We start from the raw sequence: 13,889 nt of genomic DNA, 5'->3' as shown, positions 1-13,889 counted from the left end.
TATCCAATTAGCTCCAACGCTTGCATCACACTCGAAATCCAGCACATTTTGTTGTGCTATAAAATACGTATTGCTTGGCAATGCTTGTCGCTTGCTAAGCTTAATGAAATGCGACATGCAACATAAAGTAATTTATTTTTAATTAATTTATAAATGCAGCGACATCAAAAATGGCCAGCGAGCAGGCAAAACATTAAACACGATCGCCAACAACAGCAACAACAAGGGCAACAACAGCAACATTGGCCGCTTATCCCTTGTCAGGGCATCGCAAATTAAGCCTCGGCAATTTGCGTGATTTTATATTTCGTTTTTCTGTATTATTTAATTTCATTTTATATTATTTTTTTTTATTTTAAAAATGTTTTCATGCAACAAGCGGCGCAAAGTGTCGCTGACAGGCGTGTCATCAGCACTTTGAGCTGATGCTGCTGTTGCTGCTGCAGATGCAGATGCAGTTGCAGTTGCAATTGTAGCAATGTTCAGGCCACGCCTCTATAACAACAGCAACAACAACAATAACAACCACTGCACGGCAGCAATTTCATTAAAATTTACTGCACGCTGCAGCAGCAGCAGCAGCAGCAGCAAAAAATGGTTGCGGTCAATTAACGTCAACAGCGTCTGCCCCAGGACCGTGCGGACCATGCCCTTGTTGCCGCCCTATATGCCGCCGCCTACTGGCGCATGCATCCAGCCATCATGCTGCTCATTAACGGCACGCTGACTTCACAGGCATTTTGTTTATTGTTGCTGCTGTGAATAAATAAATAAATTTCATTGACATATGCTCAAATAAATAATAGAGCAATTTTTTAAATTATTACCCCCAGACGCAGAGGCGTGCGGTTGAGTGCCAAAAGGATGCGCGCGATTATCCTTATGCGCCATATGAGCTGGCTGGACGGCTGGCTGGCTGGGCAGTGAAATATGATTGGGCAGTTAAGAGAACCGGACACGGGTCTCCAGCTCCAACAACAACTCCAACTTCAGCTCGGAGCCGGACCACAGACCACAGCGGCATATAATAAACTGCCGAGGCGATGTGAACAATTTTTAATTTCCATTGAACAATGCATGAGGAGTTGGCATTCAAACAAACACAACAACAACAGCAACAGAGCTGACAATGACTGGGGGCCACTTGAGCGGAATGATTAAAAAATTATGATAATAAATTCTGAAAATAAAGAAAAGAATGACAGGAAATTTGTTTCATATTTATACTGCTGTATATATATATAACTTGTAAATATAAACCAATATACCCTGCCAAAAGGATATTGGCTCATTTGATATATTCTTAAAGATAAATAAGGTTTTCTAATACATTTTTCATATTTTATATATTTATATTTTATATTTTTTCTTTAAATTTTATATTTTATATTATATTTATTATATTTTTTTTTAATATATTTACATTTACATTTTAAAATTTGAAATTAGTTTTTATATAATGTTTTATACATATATTTAATTTAAAAATAATATTGCCATCAAAAATCGCCATGGAATATAAAATTTTAATATATCTTTCAAATAAGAAGTTTTGAATCGGAGTATTCAACATTCAATTCGCCCTGACAAAAGTTAAATAAACAGGTTTTTTTTAACTGAGCCTTAATCGTTGGTTTATCATTCATTCAGTACTCAGAAATTTATGCATGAAAATGTGATTTTTACAAAAATACAGTGTGAGACAACTAAAACAAACATTTCGCAACGCCGCGTATGCGTAATTTTGATTATCCAACTTCATTGGCAGCACTTAGTGCAATATGTTTCCTTATCTTAAAATCACATCTGTGTCGCTCAGGCCACACTTATCTAGAGCCTTTAATCATTCGCTGAGTTATTTATTTGCAGTGTGAGTTTATTTTCGTACCTGTTGCTTGGGTAGAGCCGAAAAAAAAATTGTTTTCAACCGCATTCCGCTTGCACTCGAATACGCACAGTTTGAGTGCATTGTGTACGGAGAGTGTTGACTTTGGTGCATAAATAAGCAAATATTTATGCAGCCAGGTTCTCCTCGACTGCCCGGCGGAGGCGCACAGTCAAACTGTCAATGCCAGCCAGCAGAAGCACGAGACACGAGTGCCAGAAACGAAAATTCGCAAATCAAATATTCGCCATAAATAAAGATGCGCACAGCGCCACAGACAGACAAAGAGAGAGATAGCGAGAGAGAGTGAGAGAGAAGAGAGTGATGCAACTTCCAAGAAACAGGCAGCAGGAACATCGCTGGGTCCAACAATGCGGCATTTTAATAATATTTCGCTTTCAATTTTTTACACCTCTTTGGGCAAGCTGGGTGCGAACTGAATGCCTCTCCCTTGATATCTTATTTCGACTGAAATTGTTGCAATGCCACCTTTTGGCGGCTCGATTCGCACACACATACAGACAGCCATATATATTTATGTGCATGCAACGACGACGCAGGTGTGACAACATGAAAATTTATCTGCTCCATCGTTCGAGCTGTTGCTGCTGCGGCTGCGCCTGCTCCTCCTCCTCCTTCTGCTGCTGCTGCTCCTGCTGCTGCTCCTGCTGTTGTAGTAGTTGTAGTTGTGGTAGCCTCTCCTTGCGAAAAGTCGCGAATGCTGTTGAATATATGAGAGTACGAGAATTACATTTGGCCTGGAGTTGAATTTATATGCGAACCAGAGTGTGATTGTTGCCTTAATGCGACGTTAACTTTGCAAATCTGTATGCTTAAAGCAAATACTCCCATGATGAACGCAAGGTGTGCCCAAAAGACACCTGTGGCTTACACAAGAAATATGCTTATTGTGGATGAGCCTGCGCTCAGCATTTCGGCACATTTCTTACAGACCCATACATACATACATATGTACGTACGTATTAAGAATACATCTCCTATTCTGCAGTAGCCGTAAAACTTCATATATTATAACTAATTGATTGATCGGTAATAATACTGCAATCTTGATGGACACGAGTCTCGGGAGCAACTCGCATCAATTTTTTATATGACTCTGTAATTACTAATTAGGCAACAACAAAAGGTATCGAATTGGTTCAATGGAAGTGTGTCCCTACTTTATATATGTAAGAAATTCTAGTGAATTATCGAAGAGTGATACTCGCTTTCTATGGCATTGCCAACACACATAAACGAAATAAGAAACGGAGCTAGGCAAATGAAAAATAAATACATATGTATGTACGTATGTACATACATTCCACTATTTGAACATTAGATATAAATAAATACGTATGTTGATTCATATATTCATTTCTTTTAGAAATATTTCCTGGCGGTGCATGTAACATCCATCTATGTAACTTGTACAGTTGAGCGCTACAAATGCCGAATGAATGTGTTAAAGGTGTCTGCTGGACAGGTGTCCCAGCTCCTCATCCTGAACCAATTCTATGTAGGAAATCAGCGTAGAATAGCTTCCTTAAAATATATGTAACAGGCGAAAGTGGAGTGGACCTAAGTGGAGACTACCTAAGGATGATGGAGTTTCCAGTCAAGCATTCAAAGGCAGAGCACAAAGTTAACATATGTATAGTTTTAGTCTCATCCGAACCAAAGATGGAAGTACTTGGTAGTGGAGAGTAAATAGAAATGGATAACTTGCTGAATAATTTTGATGCTGATGCTTCCACAATCTTCTCTTTGATGCCAGCTTCTCAAATAGATGTCAATTGCAAATATAGAAATTGATAAATATGAGTTGGTATTTGGCAAATATTCAATAGAATGTGCATATGTGCTGGCATATCATATGCGAGAAACTTCTAGTATTAAATGTACGTAGTAACACACATACATATGCATATTTATACATGTGCACACATGCTTACATATTTCTATGCCATTCACCCCGAATGCATGCATTCCAGGCATACAACTCTGATTGTATGTGTGCTTTGAGTTTTCTGATTTGTTCTAGGGTTTCAAGATGGCGGCAAAGCAGTAAAGTTTCAGTTTTGGCATTACATGCCTATATAATCAGTATATAATTGAACAAATCAATAATTAAGCAAAAGCCAAAATAATTACATGGGTTTCTTAGGTGTATCCTCTTTGGGAAAATACAAATGGTTTGCATAATAATTAATAAGCATCTTCGGAGCACGCAGCTTTAGCTCCTGTTTGGTCACTAGCTCGGGATTCTTACGGTTTTTAAATTTCAGCGCAAACATCAGATCATTTTCGTACTTAAACCCGGCGAGAATCGCTTCTGGCTTCAGGCCGCGAGCAAACCCATTGGGTACCGTGGCCTGGAGTTGGTTGTGCTCCTTCAAAGAGCGCTGCAGTGCTTCCAGAGTCTTGGTTTTAACAAGGCTATCCTCCCTTCGCGACGCAGGAGCAGCACCCAACGGTCTCCTACGAGAACGTCCCTGCAACAAGCGGCAATATGTGGGGAAACACGAATCAAAACCAAAGTGAAAACTTACTCGTGGTTGCCGTGCAACACCATCATTGATCGCGGCCTCGCACTTGTCGTGCTCCGGCAAGGAAGCTGGCAGCACCGCATTAGTGTTGACAACACTATCGTTCCTTTCGGTAGTCGAATCCAACGATCTCTTTCGTGGAATCCCCTATCAGAAGCGAGAGTAAATTGCAAACAAAGAGTTGACAAGATGGTGACAACTTACATGTGGACGCCGTGCGGGGGGCTCGGCTGGTAACTCTGGAGCAATAGGTGGAGTGGCAGTAGCCGCAGCAGCAGCTACCGAGGGAATACATGGAGGGGAAATATGGAAATATTTAAAAAAAAGTGTATGCATATAAATACATATAATATATAGATACATTTGTATGTACATATAAATAGACACTTACGTTGCATTTCCTTTGCAAGAGCCACCTTTCCGCGGGGTTGCTAAATTAATATTGTTTATTCACATATAGTTAATGTTTAAATATACAATGATTTAAAAACAGTTACCGATCGAGTTTCGGGGTTTCGTTTGCCCATTTTAATGTTGATGATGCTGACTTGCGAAATATTTAGAAGCTTTGACAAGATATTTGCCTTGCAGGTTGCAACCAACCACGTGAACTTTAGATTGTCGATTGCTGAAGAAGCAACGTGCATTTGCCAGAGCTGCACAAGCCAACTTTCGTTATCGAGTGTCAAAGGAACTAGTTCGATTTCAAAAGAATCTTCAGAATAATTTATTCGAATATAAAGAATTAATATCAATCAAATAATTCTTGTTTTCACTTCTGGGATGTGATTTACTTGATTTTAATTCCTAAATTTTCCTAAGACGTTTCCTAAAATTCTTTCTGAAACTCCTGATAAGTCGCATGATATTCACGAAAGAAACAAGATGGACCAATCTAAAGTAAAGTGGGTTGGCCTAGTTGCGGGAAAACCATATGTATGTCGGGTAAGAATCGTTCAAGATGAACCTAGCTCTCAATTTTGTTGAGTTATCCAATAGATGGACTATACGCCCGAATACAAATTTGAAGATAATGCAGTTTCATCTTCAAATATTGTGCATTGTACACGGATAGGTACTTCTTGTGGCTTGCTGGCTATGGGGCCTCAACAATATTATGAAGAGCTTCAAGGCAATCAGCAATTACGCTCACAATGCTTGGCATCGAGTTTCCTCATCCATAGCCATTCACTCTGAGCTCTTTTACAGAAAGACGATGGCAAACGCAAGCATTCGAGAAGCTTCAATCTACACTTCAAAGGCAAACTGTGTTCGTGCTGAAGGACATTGGCGACTACAGCAAGGATCCCGCTCACTGACAGATGTGGCCACTATCAGAAGCCCGATGAGACCCACTAAATCAAATATGAATTGTATAAATATGCTTGGCGTGTTCAACTAAATATGTAATTAAAATAATTGCCATTATGACACCGCACAAAAAACAGGCAGATATATCTCTCTCTCACTCCCTCCCTCTGGCGGAACTTGGGCAGAAATCAATTAGTAAGTTTTGCTGCAGTAAATATCAAGAGGCTGACAACATAATGCCACCCAGGTGCTGTCGGACCACACACCGAGCTCCACAGCCCACGAGACGTAACGAGGCTAATGAAAATGAAACCTGGTCACGCACAGCACCAAAGCGGGCTCACCGTACAGGCCAAACAGGCATCCAGGCAATGAATCGTGAACTCGTGGCCCAATATGGAACATTCAAATGCCATATATATACATATATACATATTTATATACATGTATAAATTTCAAGTTAATCCAGACGCAGCGGGTCGTCCGCTGGGCGCCTGAGAGTGGATTTTGATCTTGACTCGGCCACTTTTCATTTCATAGGAAAGTCCGTCTGTGGCGATTAGTCGTGGAGCCCCAGGAATCGAGTTGCTTATGACCATGTTGTCCATCTGGGGCTGTTGATGGGCGCCAGCTTTTAATCATTATTAATTATATGCTGCCCGGGCGCATAAATCATTTGTGCTTACTCTGCATTTACCTGCAGCAGCAGCATTGCGATAGTCATCTGGCCCGGAGAGACGCGAGCAGGACGTTTGTTACAGCTACGGCTACATCTAGGGAGATAATCTATTCCTGGCTGCCCCAGCTCGAACGCTGAGAAATGTGGTTAATTACTTAGAGCCAGCGGAGCATCAGCTATTCATTTATTTATGCTGCCAGATAAACATTTAAGAATTAACAGCAAATCAGTCAGACCAAATGGATCGCTAAATTAGCTCTGCTTTTGATTATAACGCCTCAGAGAGGTCAGGCATTCCGTCCGAGGAGGAGGTTGCTTGAATACGATGCACACATCGACGCAAACATTTTTCGTACTACCCAAGGTGACAGTTCGGCGGGCCAGAGCTTCCGCCTGCTTAAGAGTCATGTCCGGTTGCCAGTGGGCTTTCAGATATTCGGCGGGTCCAGACGGTCCAGTAGCTCCGTCGCCCAGTGCCGCAAAATCGACCAGCGAAGTGGTGTGCGGGGCTTTCATTGTCAGCAAGTGCAGGCCAGTCACATCCTCGCCAGCCAGCAGCAGGTCCGTGGGCTCTGCCTGGTCACACAGCCTATTAATCAGTTCCACCGCTTGAGACACCAAAATCTGAGAACGAGCCACGCGCGAACCCTCCAGTTTTGTGGACACGTCTACCAACAATTCGCGATCGTATCCGGCGCCATTTGCGCAGCAGCTAAAATGAATTGATGAGCAACACTAGTGGGATGGCGGATATTATAGGTTAAGATGAACTTACTAGATATGATCATCCAAATAGTAAATCAGATTGTTCACTGAATTGATGGCCAAGATAATGCCATCAGCAAATGAAACTCCCACCATGACGCTGCCATGGCTTGGCGCCTTAGGGCTGAGGAATTGGAAGAATCAAGAAAATTCTATTAAGTAAGAACAAGAGTTAACTTTGAAAGGTCTCGAAGAGCACTTCACTTTCTAATTTTATGCATGTTAGGCATTCTCAAATCATTTAGAGTGCGAATCGCGTAAGGTTGCAGTCGGGTGCGACCGATTGTCAGCAATAGGCTCGCTTCAATCTCTTATGTGAATCTTAGTTAGTTATTTAACAAAATGTATGAAATTCAATGAAGTGTGTCCCCACTTTATTAAAATCTAATGAATAATCGAATAGTGTCACTCGTATACGAGAGAATATAAGAGCTGACCTAGCCTAGACACGAAAAACAATCTGGATTTAAGTAGGTTAATTGTTTGAAAGCATTTAAGCATTAGATTAAAATATTTGAGTTACATATCATACTTATTATATATACCATTATGCTCTTTCATATACGCTACAGAGTTACTTAAGCCTCCACTTTTTGGTAAACTTACTTAACCCTGAAACATTTTGAATATTTACCAAGTTTTTCGAGAAACCTACTCTGGCCAATCGCAGTCTTACCTCCTCTTTTTATCAGCCTCTGCCTTGGAACTGGACATCTTCAATAGGTATTCGCCAAAATAAAGGTGCTGTAAATAAATAAATGTTAGTCTGTGTACGCCCAAAGCCATTATTGAGTTTGTCACTTGAGAGCGCTGAGCGTGTAAACGATATCTTTGGGTCTTTGGGGGCTAACACAGTTATTATGGCTAAGGTTTTGTGTGTGCGCAACAAATTGGGTCTGGGCCACCAGCTGGGTCCGTCACTGTCATTGTCTGCGTTGTCTCCGCTTCAGTCGCGCGGCTCAACGTGCCAAGTCATCTCGGTGGCCGGCCACTCGACCCCGCCAGATGCTATGCATGAGAGGATTAGCGGGCGTGTCGGCGCGAAAAAGTGTCAACCGCAGGCGCCGCTGGCTGACAGCCAAGTGGCCAGTGACAAGGGGCCAACTGTGCTTAGACTTTGGCTAACAGCAAAACGGGTTGTAGTCGCTTGCCCGGTGGCCGATGGCCGACTGTCCGGGAGTTGACACTCTCTAGTTGGGCATCCAATATGAGGCTGATGTAAACGATATTGACAAGTCGAGGTTCAGCCGGCGCTGACAACGACAACGACAACGACACCTACACAGAGGGTCACAGCAGTGGCTCACTTTGTTGCCGCATCGCTGCGCAACTGGTTTGCAGCTCATCAAAAGGCCGTCAAGAGTAGAGGCCAACTGCAATTTCGCTTCGCCCTAAAATTCTAAAAATAATCCAAGCCTGTTCTGCCCAGCTGGCCTGCTGGCCAGGACAAATGTTCGCATTCGCGCAATCGGATGCAAATTTTTAATGATCGCCATTAATTAAACGCAACACGAACCCAAGCAACGACGTGTTAATTAGCAAATCCAACCAGAGTCGCCTCTTTAAACGTCAAGGAATCCAAATGCTCTGAAAACTGGAACTTAATTGCTGATACAAATCGACTTTTATATTCCACGCGCTCAATGACAACTCAATAAGAGCTGATGAGCTTCGACTGTTATCGATAGGCTTACCTAGGGTTGTCTTTACTGGACTGCGACAACTCTGAAGAGTATTAAATTAAATTCGATTCCCGATAATTACAAATCGCAAGGGAATAGCACTTTTTCGAATTGTTAAAAAAGATTCGTTTGATTAAGTAGAGTAAGCTCTTTATTATAGATTGTATATATAAATGTACGTTTTACTTAAATGTACTTTAAAATGTATTGTGATTTGTAAGGCCATGCTTGTATGTTTTTAACAGTCTCCGCCAGTTCTTTCGTGTGACCACTGCGTTAGTAAGGAAAACCCCTTTCGCTAAAAGTTATAGAGTCTTGTGAGTCTTACCTAATGATGGCTTAACTGAGAACTTAATTAATTAACCTTTGCCTTATGAATTGCAAAAGGGTTTTTAATAATATTTCAATTAAGATTAATCAACAAGGCGATCAAAAATAATGGGATTTCTACAAATTTTTTGGCTTTATAAAGGAAGCAACAACGTATGAATTATTGATGCTTTTGACTTACATATGTAGCTGGGAAAGAATTATAAGACTTGTGTATACTTAAAACGTAATCCATTAAAAAATAAGTTTCATAGCCAATTTTAAAACCTTCATTTATCATATTCATATTAACACGAGCCAAAGAACACATAGACCAGACATGTTCTTTGGTTAGTGATATTTATGATAGATTCAAGTATAAAAAACCAAATAATTTCAATCCAGATCATCACTTATACGAATTACCCTATATAGACATATATAAAAAATCGATACATAAAATATATATATATTTATGCATATATATTAGCTTTTTCTGTTATTTTCTTAAAACAATTCTGTGGTTCTTGGTTGTATTAGCATTTACATACATCATCCCAAGAGCAAGAGAAAACACTTTGGTTGATGATGATAAGTTATGCAATTACCGAGCAATTTGCATGTATTTTATGTTTTTCTTGCTGGCAAGTGGAGTCGTCAGTTTTGACAGCTCCTGACTCAGTGTAGTTGTAGCTGCGTACATTTCATTAGCTCGTTATGGGACCACCTACGGCTCACTCTACCTCCTACCTACGGCCTGACTCGCTAGCAGACGTTGGCTGTTGGTTGGCTGCGATTCGCAGTTGAGGCCAGACCCTCAACGAAGCAATTAAGTTGAAAATCAGTTGTTAAAAGCATCGAAAACAATCAGGCAACAGCGGAGTCGAACCTGGCCAATTTTGAGTATTTACAAAAGCGAACAAAAAGGTAAAGACAACAATCCACAACTCAAAGGCTTCACAACAAAAACACTTCACACACGTCACAAATGTCAATTGTTCTCGATGCTGAATGTGATTCGCAGTTGTCTGACTCTTGAATGGTACTTAAGTAAAACATATATTCAATTGATTTAGCATAGATTGCCATATCAATTATCTTATTACCCATTTTTAGTATCTAAAGAGCAAAAACTTAAGATTGGCTCGAGACTGCTCAAGGAAAACAAGGAAATCGAATAGGAGAAATTATGCAGCGAGAAAAATTGCATTTAAGTCATGGAAGTCTTCTGCTCTCATGTCTGTCAATGAGAATCACATAGAAGAGCAATGTTTAAGGATTAAAAGTAAGACGTAAGTATATATCAAATCGATTAATACATATTCTTAAAAATGATTATGACCAAAATTTAACTTAAAACACTATTTTCAACTTATATATAATTATAATAAATGATGGTAACAATAATAAATATTAAATAAATAAATAATAATATAAAATATGATGAATACATATAATAAAGTAACATATATAAACCTAACGTATAATTACTTTTATAAAACAAAAATGAATTTATTAGAATCTATAAATAAAAGAATATATATATATATATATATATTTATATATATATATATATATATATATATTAAAGAGTAAATTTTTAAATGGATGTCTTTAATGGATATGTATATAATATATATATATATATATATATGTATATATATATATATATACATATATATATATATACATACATATATATATACATATATCCATTAAAGACATCCATTTAAAAATTTACCCTTTAATAAATGAAACTCTTAAGCAATCGAATATTGCGTAAATTGAATTCTCTTGCTCTCTGCTTTAATATTATTTAAGCTTAATGGAAGCAGACATCGGCTGCGGCATCTGCGACGTTCCCAGACATTGATCCGCTTCAACAACGGTCCCAACAACAACGACGACAGCAACAACGACAACAACAACAACAACTGCAACGTATAATCATAACAAAAAGGCCGGCAAAACAAAGGCGGCAATTGGTAGACATCGAATGGAATCGCGTCGGTTCGCTGATTTAACGCTGATTAATTGGAGCAAAATTATTATTATAGCTTGTTATTGTGGCGCTATTAATGCGCTACTTCTTTGTTCTCTGCCGTCCCTCGGGGCCTTGACAAACATTGAGCAGCGCTGCGCTGCGCTGGCTGGGCCCGGCCTCTGTAATCAGATTGGATTGGAGCACAAAGAGCGCTTGGGCTGCAGCTGGGATAGAAAGGTGTGCTTTCACCTTGCTGGACCTTCTAATTGATTTTCAAGAGCCGTGTTCATTTATAACAGCGATGTGCTAGCATTTAACCAACTTGCAATATCGCAACCAAAAACAAATCCTTAAATTGCATAACATATCGCTCTGCAACGGCCACCATTTATCAAATTCAAATAAAGGTGGGCAAGGACCAAAGAGGGTCCATCTATCGGCACTTCACAAAAACAAAAAACACGATAAAAAATAAAAAGCAGAAAGCCAACCGAATAGGTGTGTGGGATCTACTCATGGCAGATACTCTGGGAGTAAAGGTTTAATTTTATATAATTATATATTATAAAAATATTTAGTGTTTGATTAATAAATAATAGAATATTTAAAATTTAAATCAGTATACAAATTTAAATTAAATGTATATAAAATATAATCATTTTTAGTATACACTTTCTTAGCAATCAATAATTATTTTTAAACTCATTTTATAAATAAATGGGTTACATACATATATATTAAATAATATTTAAATGAGTATATTATTATTTGTAGTTGGTCGATATATGCAATATGTATTAAAGCTGTGTATATGTTGTACATGTACACACGTATTTATAAATATGTTAAGTATTCAATTACGATTTTTAAGCGTGTATGATTAAATATACTTGATATAGGATATATTACAAGTGTATAAAAATGCATATATGTATGTAAATAGATATATTTAATCTGTATAATTATATGTTTAGTAATTTTTAATATAAGTATAAATATTTATTTGTTCTTTTATGGTGTATTCACATTAAAATATGTTTAAAATTTTAGCAACTGATTGAGTTTTACTTTAAATATTATTGTCCAACTCCTCTACCGTCTTTGCTGCAACAGAAGTGTGAGAATAAGTTCCGAAACTATAAATTCTCTGGTTCGACTCAGCTTTTCAGACAAATTCAGGCAACTGTCTGTTGCATTGCCACAGCTGCACTTCAGCCGTATTTTTAAATGACTTTCAATGGCTACAGGGTATTTAGCAAGCGCCCGAGCAACTGGAAACTGGCAACGCGAAGCGCGAAACGCGAGCCGGCAAAGTGAATTCCCGTGGAGCGTTTAATCAAACTTTACCGGCGAACGCGTTGCTGACAATGAGAAATTGCAACAAATTCGCGCGCGCATCGAAACATTCGCTGTGCACACAAAGCAAGTGGACCTGGCCGGAGGGACGCCGGGCGGGATGGACTACAGGGGGCGGCTGCGGCGGGAGCTGTTAGTTTGGTTTTGATGCAAAACAAGAAAGAGAGAGAGACAGAGAGAGAACCACTGCGTTTTTTGGAGGCGCACACAAAAGAAAGGCAACAAACGGCGATCACGTATTCGCATCGAGCTCAACAGATTCGAGCTGCAGGTCCAGGTCGAGCTCCAGGTTGGACCTGAACGTGGCTCCCGCTGTTAGCTGCTACTCGATTTCCATACGACTGCATATTGTGTTTTCTTTTATTCGTTTGGCTTTTTTGCGGCAGTTGTTTGCCGCGGATATGAAAAATGATGCCGCTTCAATTTTAACAACCAAAAGCGCTCAGGGTGCCCCTGTGCTCCCCCCACAGCCCGTTTTGGGCCGAAGTGAAGTGCAGTTCTAGTCCTCGCGCTGGCACTCGAGTTTGATTGATGGCCCGGCGATGGGAAAATGCGGCTCGCCCACATTTGTGGGCGTTGTGCGGACTGCCACTGGAAATGGGAATGATCATCGGAGTCGTGCAGCGGCTGGCATGAAATCAATCTGGCTAAACGGTAGCAAATGGGCGTGTAGGCTTAGCTGTGGGCGGCACACTGAGGTATGTCGGTCCGTTATGGCCAGTTGTGCATATCGATCACTGTATCAAGTGGGCAGCAGCCAGCAGAGATGTCGAAATTGAGAAATTTGAATGCAAATCAATCGAAAGTGAAGGGAAATAAAGGCCGATATGAGGAAGTACCTGAGTAGAGAAATTCTTGCGGATTGCATTGAATGGCAATATAGGAAGATGAGATATAGGAAGATGAGATGGCAATATAGCTATTCATGACTGTATTACTATCAACAAGTTAGTATCGAAATGAGCAAAACTAAGCTCAAGATATGGAGATAGACAACAAAGTTTATTTTATAAGAAAATATCCATATATAAAATATAAAATATTTACTTTCCAACTTATAAATACCTTGCCTTAAATGTCTACTCCAACTAAGCACAAGATATAGACATAAATATCACTTTGAACTGTCTGCTACCCTCAGAGGTTCAACTGCCGTGCCATAACCATCAATCCTTATGCAACAATCTATTTGAGATTAGCAAACAGCGCTAGATGAAATCAAATTGAATAAGCAAATAAAATGCATGGCGAAATGACGATAAGAGCCAACACAAAATATACACAAAAGTAAAAAAAATCGTTTTGGCCCACATGCAAAGAGGCTCAAATTTCGCCGGCAACAGAGCTGTTGACTTGCAGTTCAACAGGG

At 39.6% G+C, this 13,889-nt stretch overlaps 2 protein-coding genes and 1 long non-coding RNA gene across 4 annotated transcripts; all 3 read right to left on the bottom strand.

The window, feature by feature from the left end:
• Positions 1–361: 361 nt before the first annotated feature.
• On the bottom strand, positions 362–1,199 carry LOC149091187 (uncharacterized). The gene is made up of 2 exons (XR_016197168.1): positions 828–1,199; positions 362–756 (listed from the first exon to the last, which is right to left on the bottom strand). It is a non-coding gene; the product is annotated as an uncharacterized LOC149091187 (long non-coding RNA).
• Positions 1,200–3,958: 2,759 nt separating this feature from the next.
• Positions 3,959–5,076, bottom strand: HP1Lcsd (Heterochromatin Protein 1L chromoshadow domain). Its single transcript, XM_089260753.1, has 5 exons — positions 4,932–5,076; positions 4,826–4,865; positions 4,639–4,712; positions 4,438–4,581; positions 3,959–4,380 (listed from the first exon to the last, which is right to left on the bottom strand). Exons 1-5 carry the CDS (start codon positions 4,959–4,961, stop codon positions 4,036–4,038), a joined length of 633 nt encoding a protein of 210 aa, XP_089116879.1. The 5' UTR covers positions 4,962–5,076; the 3' UTR covers positions 3,959–4,035.
• A 1,499-nt stretch (positions 5,077–6,575) lies between these two features.
• On the bottom strand, positions 6,576–8,883 carry yip3 (yippee interacting protein 3). Of its 2 annotated transcripts, none has more exons than XM_089262398.1 (4): positions 8,706–8,883; positions 7,866–7,933; positions 7,200–7,313; positions 6,576–7,136 (listed from the first exon to the last, which is right to left on the bottom strand). In XM_089262398.1, exons 2-4 carry the CDS (start codon positions 7,901–7,903, stop codon positions 6,677–6,679), a joined length of 612 nt encoding a protein of 203 aa, XP_089118524.1. In that variant the 5' UTR covers positions 7,904–7,933; positions 8,706–8,883; the 3' UTR covers positions 6,576–6,676. The 2 variants fall into 2 exon arrangements, with proteins under 2 accessions (XP_089118524.1, XP_089118525.1); XM_089262399.1 differs by lacking the exon at positions 8,706–8,883 and adding an exon at positions 7,991–8,684.
• Between the last annotated feature and the right edge of the window lie 5,006 nt (positions 8,884–13,889).

The sequence above is a fragment of the Drosophila navojoa genome, chromosome 5 (genome assembly GCF_054131105.1).
Source record: "Drosophila navojoa isolate 15081-1374.11 chromosome 5, UAZ_NAV_1.0, whole genome shotgun sequence".
Classification (NCBI taxonomy): Eukaryota; Metazoa; Arthropoda; class Insecta; order Diptera; family Drosophilidae; genus Drosophila; species Drosophila navojoa.
Note: the sequence above shows the minus strand (reverse complement) of the source record. Positions and strands in the feature narration are given on the sequence as shown.